At 38.4% G+C, this 26921-nt stretch overlaps 1 protein-coding gene across 5 annotated transcripts in view; it reads right to left on the bottom strand.

The window, feature by feature from the left end:
- The window catches only part of SYT16 (synaptotagmin 16), a 309807-nt gene that overhangs the window by 1950 nt on the left and 280936 nt on the right, over positions 1-26921 (bottom strand). For 3 of the 5 annotated variants that reach the window (XM_007986910.3, XM_037984090.2, XM_037984091.2), the window contains 2 exons: positions 7937-25128; positions 6689-6812 (listed from right to left, as the gene is read on the bottom strand). In XM_007986910.3, coding sequence (XP_007985101.3) covers positions 24815-25128 — 314 coding nt within the window. In that variant the 3' untranslated portion in view covers positions 6689-6812; positions 7937-24814. Of the gene's footprint in view, positions 1-6688; positions 6897-7914; positions 25129-26921 lie in introns of all 5 variants that reach the window. The other 2 variants (XM_037984089.2, XM_037984087.2) reach the window with 2 other exon arrangements.

Genomic DNA, 26921 nt, shown 5'->3' with positions numbered 1-26921 from the left:
ACTATGGCAACAAGTTAAGAGCAGAACAGTCAGTCAATCAGCTGATTGCCATATCAATAGAATGTCAGGCAATTGGCTTGATTGATTGTTATTGTTACTGTTGCTTCCCTACACTGGCTTAGATGCTTTAGTCTCATGAACAAAGCCAGACTGCATTTTAACTAAATAGTGAAGAATGAAGTCAGTTTTCCTGGGTTCACATTAAGAAGCATCAATGGCTGTTATTAGCATTATACCTGGGCAGGTCACTAATTTTTTTAACAAGTTCTAATGAATTACTATAGTGTAGGTGACAGTGAGGAAAGACTAGAAAATGAGATGAGTAACTTTATTATAAGCAAACATGACTTTCTTATATGTATCTTTTTTAAATGTCTGCTCATTTTATCTTCCATGTAATGCAATATCTACAGCATTTACGACCAATTAAAAATCTTTTAATGAGTGATACAAGGGAGGGCAGGTGGCAGATTAGAGAACCAAATGACAAACTTATAGTTCTGGCTCCCAAGTGCACCTCCAGGCCAGATATTTTTATTTAACAGATCAAGATTTTAAAAAATCGTATCAAATGATTCCAAGGTTCATAAAGATTGTCTGGCTATCATCAACCAGTTAGCCTAAGATACTGAATGTATCAGATCCTGAAAATACAGATAAAATTCTCAGGAATTCTAGATTTGAGTCTCAATTCCTCCATGGGCAACACACTTAGCCATTTAGTTTATTGCTCTTAAAAAATACCCCCATGGGTTGTTAAAAATGCTGAAAAGCCTTCACAGCTGGTATCAGTTTGACAATTACCTCTTTGCAAGCTGTTTAGCTATTTAAAATGTTTTCAGTATCAATTTTGGAGGATGGTTCTAGCCACTTTTAGGTTAAAATATATAGCAAACGTAAGTTCCTACATCTGTTTGCTTGGCTGGATTAGAATTCAAAAAATTCATAGCTGATAACTATGTATCCATCATCTGATTGAGCCTCCTGAGTGTCCAGATAAGAAAACTACAGCTCAGACGAGTTCAACAATTTACATTCTGGTATGTGGCTAAGAGTTTGGGTTTTGAAGTCAGATGGAAGTGGCCTGAATTCCAGCTCTGCTGCTTCTTATTTGTGTGACTTTGAGCAAATTACATAAACTCTCTAGAAATCTCATTTGTAAAGTAAGGATAGAAATAACACTGGCTCATAAGATCATTGAAATAATTCATAGAAAGTGACTGGCACTGTGCCTAGCATATAGTAAATACTCAATCAAATTGTAGACCTTATTTGTGCCATTAGTCACAAATATACCACGTAGAAACAAAGCCCAGCCTGGCCTCCTAGCTCTGACTCAAAGACTCCACCACCCTGCCTCCCAAAAATACTAGATTGTAGTCAGCAAGTTAAAAAACTGCAAGAAGATGTTGCAAATGATCAAGTTGAAAAAAAAGTAGTACTGATTCTATAACAACTCCAAATATCTCTGGTGTATTGCCATTGGTCATGCATTTTGGGTGAAGGACGTGTAAACTATTTTTGAAACATACAGATAATCATCTGGATAATTAATTAAAGCTGACCTGACTGTCCAAGGAAGTTTAGTTGTTATGATTCAGTAAACATGTGTAAATCTGTTATAGTTCTCCTGCAACTAAAAGGCCAAACTCAGCCCAGCCTATTATTCAAATAAAGATGACAAAATAGACAAGAAAAAAATGAAATGACTTTATGTCTTCTTATTCTGAGTGTTCTGAGCTCTGAGAACAGTATGTAAATTACAAAACTGAATTAGGCTGAGCCTAAATTTATCTCTGAAAGTGAAATGGCTAATGCTGGCTTGAATATTCAAGCTGTTTCTAATGCTATATCCTCTGGGCCCATAAAATATCTGTGCCAGGCTCAGTGTCTTTGGTAGTATAAAACATCAATAACCAACAAATTAAAAGTTACGGAACAGAGTGACCATCCCTGTCATTAGAGTTCTAGCAATACAATTGATATGTAATTCTTTAAATAAATGTCTAAAATGTAATTACAAATGATTGCTCAAATGCTCTTCCTTATTGCTCTGCTTCTGCCTCCAGAAAACTAAAATCCTATTATGGTGCAGGTGATTTCATTTGGTACACGGCCTGGGGACAGTATATTAAGGAAACATCATGAGCAAATTAATTTACAAACACTTTGAGATAACAGACCACCGTAAAAAGAACAACTCCTGTCAAAGTAGTCCATTCTTTATCCAAGACTGAAAAGCTGGAGACATGGTGAAGAAGTGATGAGTTCAGTATATCTTAATTTTAGTTTGGTTTTCATTTTTCTCCCCACAAAATTTAAATCAAAACATTCCAAAAACAGAGTTGAAACCGCCCTATTAGATGTGTGCATCCTACCCACAGATAGAAGGGGTGGAGGCTGATCAATGAGGAGAAAGAAGGTTAGTTCCATCTCAGATCAACAACTGACTTGTGTTATAGATAAATCAGGCACCTCAGCTTCACAATCTCTTGCTGATTTTTCTTTGTAACATGTTAGCCTGGCATGAGCCTTTGAAAGCGCAATGGTCCCTATTTAGCTAAATAATGCTTTGCTAGTGGCAAAGCTACTAGAGATGTTTCCTTAAGGGCCATGACCACAGTCGATTAGAAAGAGTTACCCCATCTGTCCCTGCTAACCATATTCTGCAGTCTCGCTGCATGGCTTAAAAGACTTCAGCATAACCTTCTAGTTCTGTCCAATGGCCCTAGTTCAAATATCAGCTCTACAGTTTATTTGTTTACTGACTTTGGCCAAGATATTTAACCTCAAAGAGCCTAACTTTTCTTTAACTGTTAAATGGGGGAACAATATCCAACTCATTGAGTTTTACTGGAATTGGAAGAGATGATGTTTAAAAAGCAGTTACTCAGTGCCTGTCGCATGGGCTCATATTTCCTGCTCGATAAATGTTATGTATTATTATTGCAGTGACTTCATTCTGAAATCATAAGTACATATCCTGCTCAGCAGCATTATAGTATACCTAGCACATTGGTCCTCTCTTTAGTGCTAAGCACGGGCTGCATGAAGCATTCACGAATGTATTCAAGAAGGGAGATGGGTGCAAAGTTCAAGGCTATGATTCTGTGCCTTCTGGAGACCTTTGGCTCTGTTGATGTTTAACAATATTCCATCAGCCATCTTTCTTCTCTCTCATAACCCCCTTGCCTAGCACCTTTCTGGATAATATCCTTTATGGTAGCGGAACTCAGTGCCAGGTTTTACCTCCGAATCAATGGAGCAATCTGTTTCTTCAGATTTATCATCCACCCCAAGCACAATATTGACTTTACTGGCAGTTTAGAATTACCAACAAGTTCCAGCTCCTAGCAGACTTTCTTATGAACTTCCAGGAAAAATGAATGCCAATGACTTAGAAGACTTTCTCAAGATACCAGCAGCATTGTTTGGTACTAGATTGCATCCATGTCCCTTGGGATAACCCCAAGCACAGGCATGGAATAGTAAAGAAAACCCCACCAGTTCCACAAGCCTACCCTGCTCCCATGGTAATGGTCTCTGAACCAAACAGAACACCATTAAGTTTCCTTAGATGCTGCACTAAAGCCAATTGCTGCCGTGATCTTGCCCCGCTAATGACAGAGGCCAAATGCAGGAGGCTTCTCGAGTAAACGTCATGATTTTCCACTGCCTAGAAGTGGATTCCTGATTTTGAGGAATGATGTTCCATTTTACCCCATCTTTTACCTTGGAAAGTAGAAATGAATTAGAAAGAAAATTGCTTTTTTGGAACCACATTGCAGTATATGGGTTCCAAGAAATCCATACCTAGAGATATGCTACAGAGATACTACAACTTCCCTCAATACCCAGGACTGGTACTCAAAGAAAAGACTTTTAATCCCTAACCTATAGATATCAGTGGCCTTTCTAAAAGTACCTGATCTATATCACTCACATTGTCTTCCACTTTGATATCACCACCACCACCACTCCATGCTTCAGTATATTAACAAAAACATCTGTCCGGGCCAATGTTGCTTCTGCTATCCCAGAAGGGATAAAAAACCCTTATGAAGGTATAAAAAACCATAAGATTGAACTAATCTTTAATTTTACTCACTTTAAAACACATGAGGATTTGCCTGGAGTTGGGTGGCTCTCTGCCCTCACTCATATGGTACCTGATTTGTGTTTCACCTGGAGTAGCTCTAGTGGTGAAATAATTTTCGTTCACAGGGTACCTTCTCACTAAAGAGCTATAGGTGCTTCCGTGGAATAGTGCACAGCCATACTATACAGCCATAAAAAAGAATGAAATCATGTCCTTTGCATCAACATAGATGGAGCTGGAAGCCATTATCCTAACAGAACTCACACATGAACAGAAAACCAAATACTGCATGCTCTCATTTATAAGTGGGAGCTACGTTGAGTACACATGAACACGAAGAACAGACACAGGGGCCTACCTGAGGGAGGAGGGTGAGGATACAAAAACTACCTCTCAGGTACTACACTTATTACCTGGTGTTGAAATAATCTGTAGACCAAACCCCCAGTGACACACAATTCACCCATGTAACAATCCTGCACATGTACCCGTGAATATAAAATAAGTTTTTCCTAAAGAGCTATAGATGCTTCATTAAATTGTGTGATGTTCAAGCTCAAGCAATCTACTTAAGCTTGTAGTCTTATACCACACATTAGATAGAGAGAAAATGAGCCACAAAGCAGTAAAATGAGCAGCACATGGAGGCAGAATTGAGGTTCTAGGCTCTTGAGTCTTGACTCTCTTTACGATATTCCCAACTTTTCTTCATGTTCCTTACTCATGCTCCCTTTTCCTAAGCACTTTGAAAATAATATATACTGTGAAATACACATGCAGAGTAGACTTCCCAGCCTCAAACTTGTTCCTCCTGTCCTTCTACGCACCACTGATATTTAGATAACTCTCGTATTTCTACCAAGAAGTCTTCTTGCTGCACTTTACTTTCTGTCATTATTTTATTTTCTAAATATAAGGCTATATTACAATATTGAGTACAACACTGGTTAGCTCTTAGCGCTTTTCAGTAATATCCTTCCACCACCCCTTCACCCCATCTGAGAATTATTGCAGTGAATTGGATGGCCTTATTATTAGCCCGTTTGTATAAACTTAATTAGAAAAAAAGAAAATATAAAAAAACTGGTGTTACATTGCAAAGGGTAAACATTAATGTGTTAACACTATTTTGATAAACAACTTAAAAAGAAAAAGGAAAAAAAATCCACAAGGATTGGCTTCTCCCAAAACTCAAAAGTATCCTTCCTTCATTTTAGTGCTGAATAGTTGTGGTCAATATACTCCTACCTCTGCTTCAGAGTTAGCAGTTTCACTTTTTCTAGGTTTCTGAGGCATATTGCTTTGACAAACAGAGCAATCCGAACTGATTATTCCTTGGCTTTAGAGTTACTGTTGGGATGCCAGCTGACATGAGTCATCAGTAGAGAGCCCAGGTATGGAGGGAAGGGCCTCAACCTCTTGATAAAAGTTTTCAACATCTCTCTGTGCATCAAAGCATCTTCTAAATTCCATGAAGTTTACATGACATAAAACTGAACATAGAATTTTTCACATATACCTAAAAACTTCCAAATAGAGTATATGAGTAAAAAAGACTGAAATTATAATTTGATTTAGTTTTAATCTGCTTGATCTCAGCCTTATCCAAATCTTATACTCCTAAGTGCGTGCCCTCTTTATAACCCATTACATATACAAGTGCAGCTGGTGTTCAGATTGATGAGGGTGACTAGATCCTTAAATAAAAATTGGTGTGGAACTCTGTATACATCTCATGGCAGATGACAGTAAATATTTTTGGTCTCCTTGGGTTGTTTCTCCTCATAAAATACAGTCAGTATGATAAATGAAGTAAGAAGGGTGGATGGTGCTAACGGCTAACAAAACAAACATTTTTGACAGTTCAAATGCTAATCTTTAATGCTTAAAATGATTAAACTACAGATATTTAAATAAGTGGCTACAGAGATCAATAATCTTAAAGTCTCATGGTATTCATAAATCTGTACCACTAGACCAGAATAAATTTTCAAATAGGTTTCTGAATAAAAATTGTCAATTATTTATTTTTATAAAGGGAGGAAAGAAATGGGATGAAATGCAGCATGGTCTATTCTTATAAATTTGATTGTTATTTGCTAGGCTGGTAACCTACGGAAAGGGCACAGCACATGTGAAAGTTACAAATGCTGGAGGACTGAACACTCATTTAAGATGTATTCAGTCTTGAAAATTGAGTTTAAAATGTTGAACCCTCAGAGGTTTGTATCATCACGACCTTATGCAAATTAAATTTGAAGCATCACAATAATCTCTTTCTGCAACTTGGAGAGTTCTCTTCACTTCCTTCATTCAAACAGGCACTCGTGTGCTCAGTAGGCTTCCGCTTGGCATGTTCCCGGAGCCAGGCTACCTAATTTGGCCCGCCCTATTCACATGGGTCTTAGAGAGGAAAATCTGCCAGCCCACAAATGTCCTTTTTACAGAAAACCTCTATTGACTTCTACCCAGCAACCATCTATATAAACAACCCCTTATATTGATCTTGTAAGTTATGGTAATGCTACATTAGCATTCATTTCTCTGGATGCATATTTAAACAGTAATTTCTTTTAAGCTAGCAATTACCTGGTAATGCTGAATCAATCCGAAAAGTGTATTTCTAGAACAGTTTCAGAAAATCTGCTGAGAGTTCCCCTTTGCACAGCGAGCATTTCTCACAGCCTCAGGCTCATGAATGGTTACCTGAGATCTTGAAACAAGGAGACAGACACAAATAACATCGGGCGAGTCAGGACTGCACTGACATGAACTGGTTCTCAAGTCAGGAGAAAGCCTGCAACAGGAGGATACTATCTAAGATCTTTGAGATGGGGTTGGTCTGGACTAGATAGATAGATAAACCTTCAAACACACTACAATCACTTCAGTGTTCTCCAGATTTAAGTTTAAACATGAGAAATCTTAACTATCCTAAGAAATTTGGAAATAACTGAATAACTCATCTTACCGGTTATTTACTTGGGAGATTATTTTTGGAAGATTATCAGTACGCTGATTTAAAAAAAAAAATCAGAGTCATTCTTAAGTTTTAATGCCAGATTTTATGTAATTTCAGGAAGTATTCCCTCTAAAGTAACAAACCAGGAGTTAACTAAACAGACGAACCCAGTCTTTCTTTGGAATGCACATTCTTTCTCACAAGATTTGAAATCACCAAATGCTACTTTTTCTTTGAAGACAGCATTTCTTTAAAGGGCCATGTTTAACTGCACCTTTTCTACATGGATGTATGCTTACGGATCTCATCATCTTCTAAATTTAGAGAGATGCGCTTTCCAAAGGAAGATAGGCAGCCAATAAGGAAGATCCCATCAAAAGAGAGGTGAGTTACTATGGTTACTTTTCAGGAGGTTGAGTAACAGTGAACGGCTGCTCTTGGCCAAATGGACCCTTTCCAGAGGAGGACCTAAAAAGAATGTTGCTATCCATACGTGTTGATTCAATTAGTCAAGACTACACTATGTCGTTTGAGCTTTAACCACAGGCTTTCTATGGGCGCTTGCTGCTTCCAGCCTAGCCGCATATAGGCAGCGAAGTCAAAGGATAAACAAGGACTGAAAACTTCCGAACGCTAACCTGATAGCGAAGAGCAAGGGAATCTTCACCCAAGAACCAATCCCAAGGTTTACATTTAAAAAATCAAATCAGGTCATTTGGGACCAGCAGCTGGCCACTCTTCAATGACTGGGGGCGGGGTGGGATCCCGGAACACGTCCCTATCCTCCCCTTCAAGGAAAGGAGTCTCTTCTGAGCTCGGAGGAAAGCACCTGGCTGGATGGGTCCAGACATACCTTGCGAGCTGGGTCCACTCACCAGATCGGCGCATGCACCTGTTAGGTAGAGGCGCGGGGTTCGGTGCTCACTCCTGCTTTTGCGGCTGTCACTCTTCAGTCGGGCACTGACAGCGGCAGCAGCGGCAACTGCAGCTCAGCGGGCAGCCCTGGCTCCTGCAGGTCCGTCCCTCCAGTCTCTGAAGCGCCTCTCACTCCCGGTTCGCAGCTCTAGGCGGGCGCGCAGCTGTTCTCCGCTCGCATTGGACCGCAGGGAGCAGATGTTACCCGGTTGCTAGGAGCGTTGCTAGGAGGCGATGACGCCCCTCCACAGCTCGGCAGCAACTTTCCTGTAGGTCGAGTGCGCTGGCGGGGGCTGCTGGGAGCAAGGTTGAGCTCTGGAACGCCGAGGGGCGGCGAACAAAGAGCCCCGACAGAGGGGTCCCGACTGCGCTCGCCTAAGTTGGGGCTGGCGGAGTGGACTGGGAGGCTGGGGCGGGGCGAGAGCCACGGGCCTGGGTAGGTGAGCGGCCCCGCGCCTCCACCGGCAGGTCACTCGCTGCAGCCCTTGAAGGCTCGATGTCCCCTACGGAGGCTGGGTTTGGGGAGAGAGGTGGGGTGGCACTTTCATCGACTGAGGAAGCAGCAGTGTTTGGCTCAGTGTTGTTGTTGTTGTTGTTGTTGTTGTTGTTGTTGTTGTTTTAGACCCTGATGCTTCCTCTGGGATACTCTTCGCCTTGGAGCAGGGCGCTGAGAAGGGAGAACCGGATGAGTTCGTGGGTGTGACGGGGTGAGGCGTTTGGGGAAGAGCAGTACGGGATATTCTGCCTTCTGGGACTCTCCTCCCTAGTATGTTCGTGTTTGTGTCTGCAGGTTTGAGCACTTGATAGATTCTGAGGAGGGATATATTAACTAATCCATAAAAATCAGCCCAGAGTCTCATTCCTTTTGGCGTTGTCTGTGGCTGCCTACTGGCAGGGTGCCTCAGATTAAGTAAAAAAATGTTCTTGTGGTCTAAAACACGTCCTTCACACAATTAGAAAGTCTTCATTTTGGTCCAACAGCTAATTAAAACATCAGGCCAACATGTAAACTTCTTTAAAATGAAAATGCAGAAGAGCAAAGGTATTTTTTACAAAGGAGACTAGAGGTGTGCGTGTTTTAGCACTTCAGTATACTTTAGTGTACATGTACACTTTAGTATAAATTTACCCAATTGGTTGCATAATTTTTCATATCTCACTCAAGCTATGTTTTTATGTTTTACATTGCTTTTGTTGTTGTTGTTGTTAAATAGGACTGTTTTCTTGGGGATGGGGGATAATTAGAACATCAAAGTGGGCAATTTGGGTAGCCAGTAAGCCAAATTGAATAAGGGAAGATGAAAAATCTAGTAGAGAAATGTTGTCCAAAGCTATCTTCAGAGGGAGAATCGCACCGAAGAAGAGACACATCGCTTCCCTGGTTCCCTGTAGAGTCATGCCAGGGCCTGGAAGGAAGAGAGCACTACTGGGAATCAATTAGAAAGAAAAGTTGCCGTCTTTGGAGCCAGGGCACGGCTGCTGTGCAGTATTACATTGATTCCTGTGGTGGCTGTCTGTCTGTGAGGCTGAAGGGACTACACCAGTGGCCCCACCACTCTCAGGTCACCCTGCTTGCTCTCTCAGCACCTACTGAACACCTGCGGCAAAGCTAACAGTTTGTTAGCCCTAAGATTTAAAAAGCTGGCAACCTAAAACCAAACTGTCTGAAGAAGTAATCATAAGCCACAGTGGTTTGAAGATCTGATGATAAAGTTTCAGCTATCGGGTATGACAGCGGGCTTTGGGATGGGTACACTTCAAATCCAGGAGATGGTCTTAGCCAGAAGTACACCACTGCTACTTCCTTCTTAGTTGGAATAAGGGCAAGATGCAGCTGATATCTCAATCAGCCTTGTCTTCTCGTCCAGTTCATCTCAAAACACTCTCCTCCTTGCTCTTTAAGGTCCAGTCACGCTGGACTTTTTTCAGTTTCCTTGAATATGGAAGGGTCTCACTTGCCTAAGGTATTTTGTACATGCTGTTTCTTCTTTCTTAATGTGCCTGCCTTTTACCTGGCTCACTCCTACTCAGCTTTCACGTCTCAGCTTAAATACCACTTCCTCATAGCAGCTTCTCTTCTCCTGACAGCCTCCCACCGACTACATTAGCCCCTTAATTACGTTCCCAATTCACCCTACCAATCCTATTTCACAATATTCATCACACCAGATTTTAAGCTAGTGCACCTGGTTAACACCGTGTCCCCAGTGTCTAGCACACAATGCCTGGTACATCAAAGGTAACCAAGAACACATGGGAATAGATGAATCCACCTGCCTGGTTTGAAGTCCCTGTTTTCACCTTAGCTACGGAGCTATCAGTTCATGAACTTATACTAACCTTGAAGGCAGCCACTAGTTGCTGTCTTTAAAGTTACTCAAGCACAAGAGGGGGGCTGGGGGAAAGTCTATTATACAGAAAATAGTTTTATTCCCTTAACGAGACATTGTGTTTATAAAGCGACACTTTTTTCCCCTTTTCAAAACATCTTATAAAGGTCACTAACTGCATTTTAATAGTATTGGGAAATACTCACCTAAAGTCATTTATATATTTTCCTAATTCTCGTCTTTCCACACCCTCTAAAGTGGTTGTGAGTCCTCTGAGATGAACTGTTTCATTTTTCCTTAAAATACTCCTCTACCTCAGGTAAAAGCAGCCTCCATAATCACATGCTATACCTCTAGGGAGAAAAAAATGTATTTGGGAGCAGCTAGCTAATTTGACCAGTATGGACGGTATGTCTAGTGTTATACTTTATCTGAATAGCCTAGGAAATCTATTCTATTGTCAGTTTAACTTAACAAATAATTGCCAAATCCCCTCCTCCTCTGGGACCACCTCAAGATATAACAGATGTTGGAAGACACAAAAGAAAGGTCAAGGTAATCCAAGATCACAGGATTCCTTGATGGCATAACTGGAATTAGAAAACAGGTATGATTTTAATCTTGACTAGGTTATTTATGTCTGCAGATATAATTTGATAAATTCTGCAATTCTCCTTGTAAGATTCGAATCTTTCATTAAACAATTTTGGATTTTAAAATACATATTAAAATTCCATAAAACCTACCTTAGAATTTATCCAAATTCTAATCTTCTCACCACTCAATCTTGTCCCTCCTTGAGATGACCGTAGATACAATGCCAATCCTGTCTCCTACTTCTTATCTGTTTGCTGAAAAGAATCAGATGTTTTATTATGTAGTGGAATGCACATTAAAATTTATCAGCACTGTGAAATGTCACCCAAGCTTCCCCTTGGGCCATATTTCTGAATCTTTCTGGGGCAACCCCAGGGAAACTGTAAAGAGACTATGAAGCTTACAATATATATCATGTGATTTGACTTATTTGACTTATCAATAAAATGCTACACAGGATAATTTTTTAATTACTACAAAAGACAAAAAAAAAAAAAAAGAACCAAAGAACCAGAGTCATAGATGGCTATCTCAATTATTTTAACATTTCAGCACAGGTAAGCCTGTGTTGAAGCAGTGTCACAAGATAGCAATCATTTGCCAAGTTTAAGCTCTCCAGATGACATACTCTAAGATTCATATATGGAAAAATGTTTCCTCTGCATTATTCTTCCTTTGCTCATAGTTATATTTGCTTTAATGTTTCCAGTATGCCATATATGTATGTATCTACTAGTGCACATACACACGTAGAAATGGTCAACCTTGCTCAGCCTACCAGCTCAAAACTCTTTGCCCTGTGGCTTCGGAAATGTGAACTCAAATGGTCTTTCTCTGCAAGAGTGCTCCTTCGCAGTGTTGAAATGGTCTAAATCTAAGGTGACTATGGATATACAAGCAGAAGTAGAACCCTTAATCAGCCAATAGAGTTCTAGTGCTGTCGTGGGTGAGAAAGAACTTAAGCAACCAATAAGTTTGTCATTGGCAAGATTTTTGTAAATAATCACCAGTACCACAACATTTCAAATAATTTTTTTAAATGTAAGTATGCCAGATACTGCCTTAACAAGAGTCTTACCGATACTGTTTCATTTTCTTGGGTATAAAAATAAACTACAATTCCCAGCCTTCTTAAATATAGGTGGAGCCATTGGACTAGTTCTGGTCAATGGAGTTTGGGCAGAAGTGAAGAGCGGCACCTCTAAGCCTGTCCCCTAAAACACATCATTCGATCCTCATGTCTTTTCTTCCTCCCCCATTTGTATGGCAATACATTCCTTCAAAGTCCATAAGGACTCTGAATGACCAAATCACAAAAGAAGACTCAACCCCTGAGATACTGCTAGAAAGAAAGCTGATTGGCCAAAAACATCCCAGATTAGGGAGAAATAAACCTTTCTTATGTGAATCAACTGACATTTTGGGTTATTACAACAGATAACATTACCTCAACTAATACAGAATTTTAAAATTGTTTAAAAATTGTCACTGAATCATCTATAGAATTTTTTCTCTATGCTTTTCTGTTTGGGGGATGTCAGCCATGTTTTGAGTGCTATGTAGGTGTCTGAATATATAGCTCAGCTCCCTCTACTTCTAGCTTGTTGCATCTGAGCCTTGCAAACTTACGAGAACTGGGTATTCATAGAGGGGAAAGTGCTCTGGAGAAGAGCTTCTCTAATGAGGAATTACATACACTTTTCTACATGAACACCTACACTTTGCATTTTGCCTTCTCAGAATCCTCTTTAGATGCAATTTAATTAATTCAGGTGATCCTTACATTTATATAGCTCCTTACCTGATGTTCAAGCCAGCATTTGAACTGATACATGTTGATTTGTATATGTGTTCACCATAAAAGCCTACAGCACTCTGAAACCAAATGAACTGTATGGATCATACATGTAATGCTTATAGTTCTAAAATATATGTCTGTAGTTGGTATGGTTTTGAAGTTAATGGTTTTTGTATATACTAAAATAAGCAGTATCATCCAGGCCCATAAGATTTGCATGTTGATGCTGCAAAACTGTATCCTTTTTTAACATAAAAAATTTTCACACATGTACATATAAGCCATCTGCTAAAACTTTATTGATAAAACCAGTAGCAGCAGTTTTACAAAATTGGAATGATTTTCAGTTTTCATGAACTATCATGAATTCAGTTGCAGCAGACATTTTATACAAACTGGGGCTAATGCTTCTTCTATGTTTCTGTTTTAAACAAAAAGCAATTAGAATTTATCCTCATGCATTTAAATATCTAATACAGAAATAGTGTTTAGACTGCATAAAATATGCTTTCCAACATCACTGTGAGACTGAACATCTGCCTTAAGTATTATTTGCACAAGAAAAACAGTATAATTCTTCTAATCATGAATTTATTCTTTGTCACAGGTAAAGTTTTACATTTTCTAACATTTTCAAAGGGCGTTTCTAACAAAAAAAAGTATTGACATTCAAAATTTCACTGATTGGTCTTGTTTAAACACAATACATAATAGTGGAGAGTAATACATTAAAACCATTATTATGAAATCTTAAAGACTACAAAAGGTAGAAAGGTATTCTAGTTTTTAACAATTAAAAAACTTCCACACCTTTTCCTATACACAAATTATCCACTGATAGAAGTAAATTTAGAAATAGGATGGGTCATTACATTCTACAGCTGTTTGTTCTGATAACAGCTAGTGATACATTCATGCTTCTTTAATAAGAGACACCATGAATCAATAAGTCATACTATGAGAAACACAAGGACACCCACATGGAATGTTCTGAAGATTGTCAGAAGTTTCTAAAATAAGGGTTCAATTCTTCTGAGGAGAAATTTTTTCACTCTCTCTCGAACCTCTGGACCACATAGGAATTCTCTACTGGAAAACTAGAGGAGGAACTGTAATAGCATCCGGGTCTGAAAATGCCTGTGAAACACTGGGAGAGGACTGGGTGGCTTCTACCTTACAACTAACAAAACTGGCCTTGAACAATCAATTTGCCAAGAAATTCTTCTAGTGACTTAGAAATCTAGAGGAAGACCAGATTTTATACTAAACCATGTTATACTTAACTATCCACAAAAGTGAAATTTATAAAATTATTGACTGCCTTTGACAACCACCAAAATTCAGCACAGTCTAATACATATAAATAATGTATTAAAGTAAGCACAGAATAGAAAAAGTACATGTTTACAAGGTTAATACATCTGCAGCATCCAGCTGTGAGTAGAATAGTAATACAAAGCACATTCCCTGCTAAGAACAGTGTACTCCATGTAGGGTAAAATCTCCTGAAAATCTCCTAAAATAGTTACATATGTTCAAAATGAATGAATCATTCACATTTACATTTTTTTCATGAAAGTTCTTCAAGGACACCCATCAAAAGTTGAGATATAAAGGAAAACCAATAAAATATTTTAGAACAACAGAGCTGCACACAGTATGCATATGGTGAAACATAAATGTGTGAATATGAACAACTGTTTCAGATGCCATATGAAGACCAAAAATATTGAGAAAGTCAGATTTATCTTGCACTGTGAACACAAATAAAATATTGCTATGAAATCTTGGATGTACCTTAAAAATGATGTTTTAAATCTTTACTTTTTCTGGGAGACAATAAAAGGGCGTTTATGAAGAAAATGATTATACGAGTGAAGAAAGTTACTTGGGAGGGGAGAGATGGGCCAGATTGATTCTTCAGAACAAAAATGATAAAGTAGATTGAAGGACCTTTTTTGGCAGTGGAAGAATTTTTCTAAGTACTGTATTCAAATCCACTTTGTAAGGGAGGAAAAGCTATTCCATGTAATACTTTGCCTGTATTCAAAGTCAGATTGTTCTAAAGAAAGGTCTGCATTCTACTCAAAGGTTGGTGAACTGGCTGAAAATGTGGATTTGCAATTTGTTTCATGATCAGTGTTTGAACAAAAAAATTAGAACCCAATTTTTCTAGCATCTCAGAGACAGAGCGGCTAAAGACCATTCAACTATAACTTGTATTCAGACAAATTACTGACATTCTATGAATATGGCCCACTGATTGGCAGAGCTCTAAAAGTGTCAATTACTTTGATATATTGACATAAAGAGTTGATGTGACCTTCATATAAAAATAACAAGCTATCCCATAGTCTTCAAAAACACTGCAAGTCTTCAAAAATTCAGCAAAATGTCTTTCCATCTATCATCTTGTCATACTTACGGCCATGATATATAGTGGGGTCTCAAAATGTTCATTATACTAATGAAGGAATGAATGAATCCTGTTCCTACAACCACCTGGTAAAAATAGGTAAAATAAGTATTATTATTCCCATCTGATAGATGCAACAATGAAGGCTTGAAGAAATTGTGACTTGATATTTTAGAGCTCATCAGTGGAAGATTTGATATGAGAACATAGGCCTCATCAACTTTAATCCAATATTCTTTACACAACTATACCTTTATCTCTGGAATAATGCCAGGTTCTGCAAGTTGCTATAGCTACAAAGCAAAGGGCAGTCAGAAGACATATAGTCTCAAAATGTTTCTCAGATACAAATCATTGGCCAGGACTCCCCCTTCACCCGGAGTGACTATCAGTGTTATCTTTCCAACAACCATCTACTTGTTCATGCAACCTATACATTAGCATGGGTTATCTTTTCATTCAGAATTCAGAGCTGCTGTGTGAGCCAGATGCTTACATACCATTTTTAATTGATTTGTACAATTAACTATGAAGGGGCACAATCACAAGGCTTCCTTTCTCTTGGCAGGAGTGGTAAATGTAAAGTCATATAAACTAGCAACAGAAGGTGATTTTCTATCATGAATCAGTAATAACACAATTAGCACTTTTTATCGACAGATATTTAACTCATTGCTCAACAAAAGAAGACACTACAGAGTCACTAAATTTGGGATCACGTCTTCGTAACCTTCAGAACTTTTGGCTTAGATTCCAATGGAGGGAAAAACTTGTAGATAGGGTAATATAAATTATGAAATTATTAGATTTTTTCATAAGTCTCCTCCTCCAATGTAAAACAAGCTCAATATCATATAGGTGAAATTTATTCTAGACTGGAAGTTGCTACATTTTATTTGATGGATCATATAAAATATATGAAGCCTTTCCTGAGAGCACGCACTTTAATAAAATTTGCCATAGCAACTGGAACTAGAAATAAAAGCAAATAGGTCATAAACGGTGATATAACCAGACAATGAAATATTATTCAGCACTTAAAATAAGTGAACTATCAAGCCCTAAAAAGACATGAAAACTTACACGACCATCCCTAAGTGAAAAAAAAAAAAAACAATCTGAAAAGGCTACATACTGTATGACATTCTGGAAAAGGCAAAACTATGGGGACAGTACACAGACCAGTGGATGCCAGAGCTTAGGTGGGAGGGAGGAATGAATAGGCAGAGCACAGAGGATTTTTAGGGCAGTGAAAATCTTCTGTATGATACTACAATGATGAACACACGTCACTGTACATTGGTCAAAACCCATAAAATACGCAACACCAAGAGTGAACCTTAATATGAACTATGCACTTTGGGTGATAATAATATGTCAATGAAGGTTCGTCAGTTGTTACAAACATACCACTGTGGTATTCAAAATGTTCACGGGGAGAAGGTTGTGTTTGGGGTATATGAGAACTCTCTATATTTTATGATCAATTTTGCTGTGAACCTAAAACTCTAAAAAATAAAATTTATTAATTTCTTAAAAAGTAGATCTCAAAGACCAGCTTTTGCCTGAAAATGTAGGTCAAATCTTATCCCAATACTACAACAGAAAACATTGTAACAGAAACCTCTGTCATAATAAGGTACACAAATACTAATTTCTTATTCACAGACTTAAAATCTACACTGAAATTAAGTTTTAAAATTCTGGAAAAGACTTTGTATTTCACAATAAAATTGAATTTGCGGCTGCATTCATACGGTGGCATAACAAAAGACCATATTATAATTTGGTAGAGATGTGAATTAATAAAGATTATCATAACCCACAAGGAAATATGGCAAAATTAGGAAGCTTTGGTCAAGGCATTCGCCATAAGGAACTTGACAAAGAAACACTCTCAAAAAAAGAAACATGACCCTAGAATGCAACTATCTTAAAATAACTTACATGAAAATATCTTTTAATGTACATGTTCCTCACGTAATCAGAGTTTTTACCAGCAGACTTCTGATATTTCTTCTTAAACATCAAGGTTTTTATTAAACAAGATATGTACATTTTTTGTTATGGACTATCAACTGGGCAACACGAAAAACTTGCTTTCAGCAAGAATTTTTAGGCCACCAAAGATTTTGCATTAATTTGCATGGACTAAGACATGTCTAGTAGAATGATAAACACTCCATTGGAAAAACTCCTGCTTTAAAAATGGGTTGAGTCTAGGAAAAAAGTATTGGTCTATCTGCCAAAGTAGGGACACTCCCAATGTTGACCTTTACCTATTTCATAAGCATACCCCACATGTCTTCAGTTTTTAAGAATAGTTTTAGGCACAGAGAGGTAAGCAGGGCTCTTTGTTTAGGTTGTCACCTCTTTCTCTGGAGGCTACTGTTTCCAGTTCACTCTTTCAAAAAGCAAAGGGTAGCAATGCCTTTGACTATTAAAACACAGAGCTTGTAAGAAATGTGTCAAGTTTGTACAGACCTAGCATTCCAGGGTCTCACTTACTGTCTTGCAAAGGGCATTCGGTATTTAATTATAAAAGTCAAAAATACTAAATATCCTATTTGATGCTATAATGCTTTTCACTGCTGGAATGGAATGATGCATTTCCTCCCCCGGATACAAAACATATCCATTTATACTGAATGGAAGCATAGACTGACAAACAAGTGTCTCTATTTCTTAATTAGAGACAGGGTAATAACTTTCACCTTCCCTAAATCCTCTGCCTTTCAAAGGGGGAAAGAGACAATTGCAGAACATTACATTAAGCCAAATATTCAAGCTTAATAAAATATCTTATTGTTTACCTAAATTACTTATCAGAATCTAGTTTTTATAAAGAATATTTAGAAACAAAAAAAAATTGTTAAATTGTTTTATCCAACTGCCATTCTCCAACCCCTAACCCTGAGTCTGGAACATTTACACTTTAAAAAGTATTGTTTCTTGTGGTTTTTTTGAGACAGTCTCACTCTGCTACCCAGGCTGAATGCAGTGGCATGATCACGGCTCACTGCAGCCTCGAGCTCACAGGCTCAAGCAATCCTCCCACCTCAGCCTCCTGAGGAGTTGGGACTATAGGTGCACACTACCATACCCGGCACATTTTTGGTATTTTGTAGAGACAAGATCTCACTATGTTGCCCAGGCTGGTCTAGAAATCCTGGACGCAAGCTGTTCTCCCTCCTCGGCCTCCCGAAGCGCTGGGATTACAGGTGTAAGCCACCATGCCCAACCTATAAAGTTCTTTTTGAATGAATAAATTTTGTATAAAACAAACAAACAAAATCCCAGCAACTAGATACTTCCAGGGGGAAATGAAGTAAACAAAAATAATGCATAAATATGGCAATACAATGGGAAGTTAGCTTTTTCATCATCGTCAAAATAAAACCGGTAACACTGTCACTCGAAGGCATGAACTAAAAATTCCCACTGAGAAACCTTAAGGCAGCATTAGTGAGCAATGGAAAGCAGTTAGCAATTTTAGCAGCTTCATTCCAAGAAGTGCCTCAGACCCCCATGACTGCCTATGAGCTTGTTCTATAAAGCCTCGAGCTGTTTCACAGGTTCCACAGTGGATATATATAAGGTGATTATTGTCTGTGTGTCTAGGATACAGTTTTGTGACCCAAGGGAAACAAAAACAGTCAAAGCACCATAGGAGAGGAAACTCCCTCTGAGCCTGCAGGCGTCCCCAAAGCCCTAAACAAAACCCAAATAGGAACTCTTCAGAGAAAACTTTCTATGATGCAGAGAAAAATCAATGTGGAAAAAATGTCCAAATTGGAAGAAGACAGGCCTGGAGTGTTATTGTTGATTCTTTTTTTAACCTTACACCTGAATATTAGAATGAAACTTTATAAAGGGTATATTCCTGGGTGTCCTCTCATTCTTCTTTGGCAGAACCAAGACCTCAAGCACATTTTTCTATTTTAAAAATCTTCCAAAGATGATGATTCTCTGACACCCCCACCCCCACCAATTTCCCATATAATGCAACCAAGGCTCACTGCCAGTCCCAGGCTTCCTAGACGCTTGCCCCAATAAATTCAGCCTTCCAATACTGGAATATTTCACCTTCCAATACTCACAAAAAGGAACTCTACTGTTTATGGCACATAGTTAGACTAACTTAACAATTGTATATTGGTAAGCATTATTGTATAATGATGACTAACTGCTTCAATGTGCACTCACAGCACTCCAAAGAGATTTTAAGTTCTGTGCCAGCCCAAATAGCACAGGGCTAGACAATGAATAAATTTTGAAATAATGAGAAACAACCTTCACACAATTCTCCAGACTTGATTAGGGGGATGCTCTGAAATCTATCCATGTGGTCAAGAAGAGAAAGTGCGCACCATCCCCCTGGTTAGAACTTCTGGATCATTGTTACTAGAAATCTCCACAGCCTTCTTACCTACCATCTAACTCCTTCACCTTCCCTACACATTTAATTATTCCCTACTAAGGGCCCTAAGCTAAGTGATTCTCCAATGTCTTCATGTTTCTCCTTAGTTGGGATACCTAGGAATCAAAACAATGCTTTGGCAATTTGATTATATCAGGAGTGTAGCCTCGCACTTCCCCATCCCAGAATCATGTTTCGTTTAAAACCACAAGTAGCACATGACTGATTCATGGCACCTGGTTACCCTAAACTTGAAGTGGTTTTCTCATGAAGACTTCTCTAGATTAAATGTCAACAAAGATTTTTCTAAATTCTCCAGAAACTCTCCTGTTTACTCAAGGTTTGAATCATTTGAGAACAAGCCACTCTTAAAAACCATTTTAAAAAGTAGTATCAACTCAATTTCTTTTATTATGATCTCATAAGGGAAACAGCGATAATTTGTTCTGAATAGAGCATTCCAGTCAAACAGATAAGTTTTGAGAGCCGTGTTATTAGAGTATTTTAAAATGTTTGCCTATCAGAATATAAAATGGATATGCAATGTAGGTTTTAAAGAAAGTGTTATCCATTTTTAAAAGAGTGTCAGTGTAGTATCACGTCATTTATTTTACTTTTTTGGATCACAGTTGAAATATGCAGTCAAACTGCCATTGTCACCAACTCTTTTGATGAAGGCGACAAAGTGCCTTGTCCATTTATGAATGAGAGCTGGAGACAAGGAGAAGCCTTGTTCGTGATCGATCAAGAGGTACACGCAAACCATCAAGGATGTGTACTCCCTCCAAACTAAGGAGATAAATGCAAAGACTTGGTTCTACCACAGTTGGACTCTGTTAAGGCTCAATTTCCTCCACATACCAGGCTTATCTCTGATTAGGCTGTCCTGATGAAGCCTCCTTTATTTACAAATCCAGCCTGGCTTCATGAGCCTATCCTTTTTACAGCATCTGAAAGTTGGTTTTTGTTTTTCTCCAGTGTTCCAATAACTTTTGCTAGAAAGAGAAGATACATCTTAAATATTTTCTTTTTCAAGCATGACTGTGAGGAGGAACTATGGAATGCTAACCAAATGCCCAGTTCTACGTTAGGCACATTACATCTGTGGTTTCACTGATACCTTTTCAGATACCTAATGAGGTAGGTATTATTTTCATTTTCCAGTTGAAGAAACCAGGACACAGGCTTGCTAAGTAATTTTCTTAAGGCCCCACAGCAGAGTTTCATGTAAACCCAGGCTAGGATCACAGTTTGTGCCAACTTCACTGTGCTATGCCCATCTCATTGTCTTAGGACAGTTTCGTTTCTCTCATCTTTAAATATTTTTCAGAATTCTCCAAGTTTTAGAAAAGCGATAGCTAGTTGATCTTATGCGTCTTTTGGTTTATTAGTTTACTCTCCTTGCGTGCTACTCCCTGGAGGATTCTAAATGTATCCAGCACATTTATTTATTCTTTAATTCTTCCATCGGTGTGCTGTATGACCTTTTTATTTTGTTGTAAATGATTTTGCCCAAATGAATAATTTTTAAGATAAAAATACTTTTACCATTTCAGGGTTATCCATCATTTGCTTGGTTCTTAGATCAAATAGAATAGAATGTTCTTTAACCACAGTTTCCTCAAAAGTAAAAGGAGATACCACATGCATGTTCTAGTCCTGTTTCTTTATTAGTAAAGAATATACCTCTATCTGGTTTTATGACATTTACAAATAATTCTTTCCTACTCACTTTTCTGCTTTTAATATACTAAGTCCTCTGCTGCAAAAGGATAACCAGGTTTTTAGGAAACCCACAGTGATGTCCACACCGAATCATCAATTAAATCAAATTGGTGGCTATCAGAGGAGCACCTTTATTTAACCTAATGCCAGCTTCTACTTAAATAGTACTTCCTCTGGAAAGAAAAGAATCTTGGTTCTCAGATAAGATCATCTAAAGCACAGTGACTACCCAAGAGGTAATGATAACTTGTAAAATATTATGAAATCTACATATTGAAAAGGCAGAAGCTGTGTTTCAGGCTCACTGGCACCTAGGACTGTGGAGAATATTGACATTCGATGTCAGTTAATTTTCAGTGAAGGATGTCAGAATTAATAGTGCCTAAAGTGAATGACTATGCAACGCCATACTCTTTTCCCTCTCAAAAACATGGTGATGATTTTTTCCCTGATTTCATGCAGGTGGAATGCCGAGTATAATACATCCAAAGGCATTACAAATTCTTCTTATGTTAGGGAAGGCAAGACACCCCCACCTCCAACAGTTATGCGGCATCAGCAAAAACAGAGTCCAAAACAACGTGCATCACACTGGGAGCCAGTGAAGGAGAGGAACGGAGAGCAGGTGTTCGGCTGCCTGGTGAATGGTCCATTTAAAAATTCAACAATAGTCAGAGGGGAACAGGGAGTACAACAGCCACCACCGTAATTGGTGAAATCAGGATTTCTCAATTCAGTGTAAACTCACACCCTAAAAGAAGGCACACTATAAAGCAGATTTCCATCAACCCAGCACATCATTTACTCTTAACAATATTATTTTAAAAGCCTGCTCTTCAGGCAAAATCACTGAAAGACCTACTCAAGCAACAAAAACCAGTGCTGCTTCAATGTCAAATCTCCCTATGAGATATTAATCATTAGCCGGAAGAAATAGGCAAAAGCAGGTTTTTTTTTCACTGCAGAACCAACTAATTATCTTTCATAACTCTTTTGAAAACCAAATGTAAAAGCTCAAGTGAAAAACATGTTAAATGCATTTGTGTCTAGACTTTGCCAAGAAAATAAGGGAGTTTAAGTGCACAAAATCAAAAGATCTTACTAAACTAGAATTTCAAATCAAGGTAAAAAAAAAATCAGCCACATATTGTTATATATCTTGTCTTCAGCATTTTAGATTTATACAATCAGCTGAGGGTGAATGTTGCTGTATATTCAAGATGTACATGCATCCTATTTGGTGAGTAGCACCAACATAGTAAAATTATAAAAATAAAAAATGCTTTTCAGGCATTCCTTCCCTTAAAATGCTGCACACTCCTGTAAACTGTATCATAAACAGACCATTGGAAGGCAGATCAAGCACACAAATATCTTCACTATACCAGCAGAAAACCTCAAAAATGGGTGGGTCTTGGGAACAGAAAATGAAGTATAGGTGATTATTGGGTACCATGAAACAAGGATGCAACAGCAGGAAAATATGAGAAGGAAAAATTCAGGGCTGTCTGTACAATATATACAGATTTTTTTCAAATGTAAATTTTAAAATGAATGCTGCTATTATGTTACTGCATAAAGGAAAGCATAGTGAGGCTGTTCCACTTCCCTTTAAACACAGGGCATAAAGAGATGTGAAAAGCCAATTCTTTGTGCTGCTACTTAATCAATCGCACTCAGTTCTACTCAATGACTTAGCCACGCTGCAAAGACCACTCAGCAGTTAATGGATATAATGCTGGAAAAGCAGTCTGAGCTCTCCCAAAGAAAGGTAGGGTAAAAACCCAGAGGAGCATGGTTTTATTACATATTCCTAATAACTGAGCAGTCATATATATGAAACTCCCATGACCTGAAAAGTAATTAAGGTATTAATTTATTTGGCAAATTCTCATTCTTCCCTATGAAATCATTTCATTCAAAGACAGAACCCTGAAAGCATAGTAGAGTTATCCTGTGCCCTAGTCTGGTCTTGTCAGGATAACCATTACACACTGTAAGGAATAAATATGTTCTTCAAGTGTTACAGCCTACGCTTACAATCTGTCAAAACGTGGAGCTGAGGAGGAGTTATGTGTTTTTAACTGTATACAGCCATCACTAGCTATCACTCTTCCCACAGACAGGAAAAAGTCCACAATGAAACATAGAAACTAAAAATAGGTGACTGAGCAATTGCTCAGAAGAGCTGCACATTGAGCGCAGGGATTAAATGTACATACATTCTTTCCCTATTTTTTTATTAAAGCCAATTTAAAGTAATTGAAATTAAGGGCCCAGACCTAAGAATAAGGAAAATAAACATGCACTGCATAAATATGTAAAAGTAAGTCACAAGTAAAATCCCATGCTCATAACCATACAAGATCAGTGTTCTGAGTGGCACATGCCCAGACTGCAAGTAGTGACTAATATATGTTGCTGCAAATGCCATAAAAAATGACAGTTATAGGCACTTCAAATGCTCAAAGAAAAACTTAATATTATTCCACACAAGCTGAAAATATTTCTCCATTCACAGGTATTATAACATTTTCACTTTGAAGAGTCAATCAAATCAATATTTATTAAAGACCCACGGTGTACAATTTACTATGCTGTAGTGATGGAAAATACTCAATTTAAAAAGAGCATGATTTACATGCAGTACATTCAAAATATTAATATATGAGTATATATAATTGAACATAGAAAAAGTATAATCCAAAAGAACACCAGAATCAGAAAAATCAATAAATCTATGACTGAAATAGTCTTGTTTTTTGTTTTCTTCTTATTCTGTAAGAACTTACTGGGTGAGAAAGACAGCATAAAAACCTTGAAAGTTACAAGTTTGAAATCTTACATATTCAAAAGGAGACAAGTTGTCTTAAAACAGTAGTTTCTGAACTCTTTCCTTGCTTCAAAATGATTCATCTAACCAAATCTCATAGAAACCACAAAATATAAGATAAAAGAGGTATTTAATTAATACAAATTTATTTTAAAAGTGCAAGTTTATAATATTTACTCATTAGGTAAATAGGTTCTTTGATAAAGAGAAAAATGTGAAATAAGAGTTTATGCATTAGAGTTAGATTCTTCTATGAGGCTCAGCATCTGATTCATTTCTATATTTTGGAGTTTTTTGTACCATATTAAGAAAATTCTGATTCATCCACCTAAATGGTTGCAAATAGTAGCATTTAACAGCTCCCTTGCAATCTCAGGTTACTCTTCAAGCAAACAGAGACAGCAGAAGAAGCTTCACCCCATACCCTAAACCAAAATTCAATGATCTATTGGCACAAATTAACTCATCAGTGGTCTTAATTGTGGTCTAACATTTTCCATATGGACACTTCACTGTGTATGTGTGTTTTTAAAATTACAATATTTAAATCCAAATCAAACCATTGAGAAACCCAAAACTCCCACTCACAATGTCCTAGGGGTTAGTGGAATCTGTTTTTGAAACCCTGAAACCCTTGCCAGGACACACCGACTTGGTGTCAGTAGACAGCAACACAGGTAACCAAGGTGGACACAGCACACAAATGCAGGTAAGCAAACCTAGGATTCCAACAAAGTGTGCCATCTGCATATCTGCTGGCCTTTGGTTTCCTTCATCTCCTCCCAATGATCTTGTTCCTCCTCTCCACTGCTGTTCTGGCCCAGGGCAATCCAGCCAATCATCTCTTTACGCTTCATAGTACGCCTGTTATAAATGGAAATCATCAACGTGACATCAGACAGCTGAAAGAGGGCCACCTGGAAAACAAAGGTCTCCTTATAGACAGGATTGGGCTGACCACGCCGAATGGACGTCTTGCAACGGGACATCTCTTGACCCACAGAATTGAGGAGAAAGAGTTTTCCATATGTATCTAAGACAAAAAAAAAAAAAAAAAAAGGGTGGGGTGAGAATGGTAAGAAACATTAGTGCTCTCTGTTTGGCTGGACTAGTCGTAACATTTATATGGGCTACACAATTCTCCTTTCAACATACTGATCAGTATCCTTAAGCCTGGTTCTTGCTGTTGGGCAACACAGCTTGCATGAATTATTAAAGAAGGGAATTATTACCTTGAGTGCCTCATGTTTCATGTGGCTCACTATCCAGCACACATTGCTGATGCTCATTAGTACCTCTTCGTGCACAGGGTGTATACATACGTACACAGGCATACGTGCAATGGTGTTTGTGGGCAGGCACAGTTCTTCATCTACATTTATTTATGTAACAAGATAAATATACACATTTTGCTCTACATGATTTTTTTCATAGTCAAATTGCTATTTTATGCCTGAATTGGAGAATTCTTTTCTCATTCTCTACATATTCGTGTGTGTGTTTATGTGTGTGTGTGTGTGAGAGAGAGAGAGACAGACAGACAGACAGACAGACATGGTCTTGCTCTGTTGCCCAGGCTGGGGTGCGGTGGCATGATCACAGCTCACTCCAGCTTTGACTTCTGGGCCCAAAGTGATCCTACCCCATCAACCTCCTGAGTAGCTGGAACTACAGGCATGCACCATCATGCCCAGCTAATTTTAAAATTTTTTTGTAGAAATAGGGTCTCCCTATGTTGCCCAGGCTGTCTACATATCCTTTGGACCATCTCATCCACTCCCATATTTTCAATGACATCTACCAAGTCCATAGGTCTGGCCTCAACTTCTCTCCCAAACTCAAGATTCAACTGAATACTACACTTCTTCTCTTGAAATCCTACACTCGTCTCATACTCAATATGCCCCCAACTCTAAACATTTGCTGTTCCAGTGTTCCCTATCCCTGTGAATAGTAGCATCATTCACCAAATTATCCAAGTCCGAAATCAGGACCTCATTTTTCACAAGACTGACTTCCTCATTCCCAGTTCACCCAATCAGTCACCACGTTCTGTTGATTCTACCTCTCAAACAGTTCCCAAATCTACCCACTTCTTTCCATCCCCAGTGCCTCTGAACTCTGTGTACACTGTAAGCTTAGGTCGCCAGCATTTCTCACCTATATTACCTCACGTTTCCTCACTGACCTCCTAGTCAGGGGACTCCCAGAGCAATCTCTGTAAAATACAGATCCGGCCATGTCACTCTCACTAATAAACACAAACTAAGTCTTTAGTACTTCCCACTAGTCTCAAGATAAAAGCTCAATTTCTTGGTGTAGACTTTTTTCTTTGGCCCTATCTTCTAGTCTCATTGCTTACCACTGCTGCCATTATACACTGCATTCTACTGCATTGAACTTCCTCCCCTCCTCCAACCCAATTTGTTCTTTTTCTCTTTCTCATCTGTACATGCTCCTGTGCTCTGTCATCCGGACCGATATTCAGCCTCATATGACTTTTGTTCATTGCGTTCAGTTTGGATATCACTTTATCCGGGAATATTTGCTGACCTTTCTCACCTTTTTCTCTCACTCCCACCAGTTCAGATAACCCTCTTATAGTCTCCACTAAAACCTACTTTTAGCCTGTTTCAGCACTTACCACCAGTATTATCACTGCCTATTTACTTGTCTGCAAAGATGCAGTTTTCCAATGGTAGAGAGAGGGATTGCTGTATTAACCACTGTACCCCTGATACTTAGCTTGTGCCTACCATGTGCTAGACCTTCAATAAATATTTTGTAATGAATGTTCATGCCTAGTCAGGAAGCTCAACTTTCTTT

The sequence above is a fragment of the Chlorocebus sabaeus genome, chromosome 24 (assembly GCF_047675955.1).
Source record: "Chlorocebus sabaeus isolate Y175 chromosome 24, mChlSab1.0.hap1, whole genome shotgun sequence".
Taxonomy (NCBI): domain Eukaryota; kingdom Metazoa; phylum Chordata; class Mammalia; order Primates; family Cercopithecidae; genus Chlorocebus; species Chlorocebus sabaeus.
Note: the sequence above shows the minus strand (reverse complement) of the source record. Positions and strands in the feature narration are given on the sequence as shown.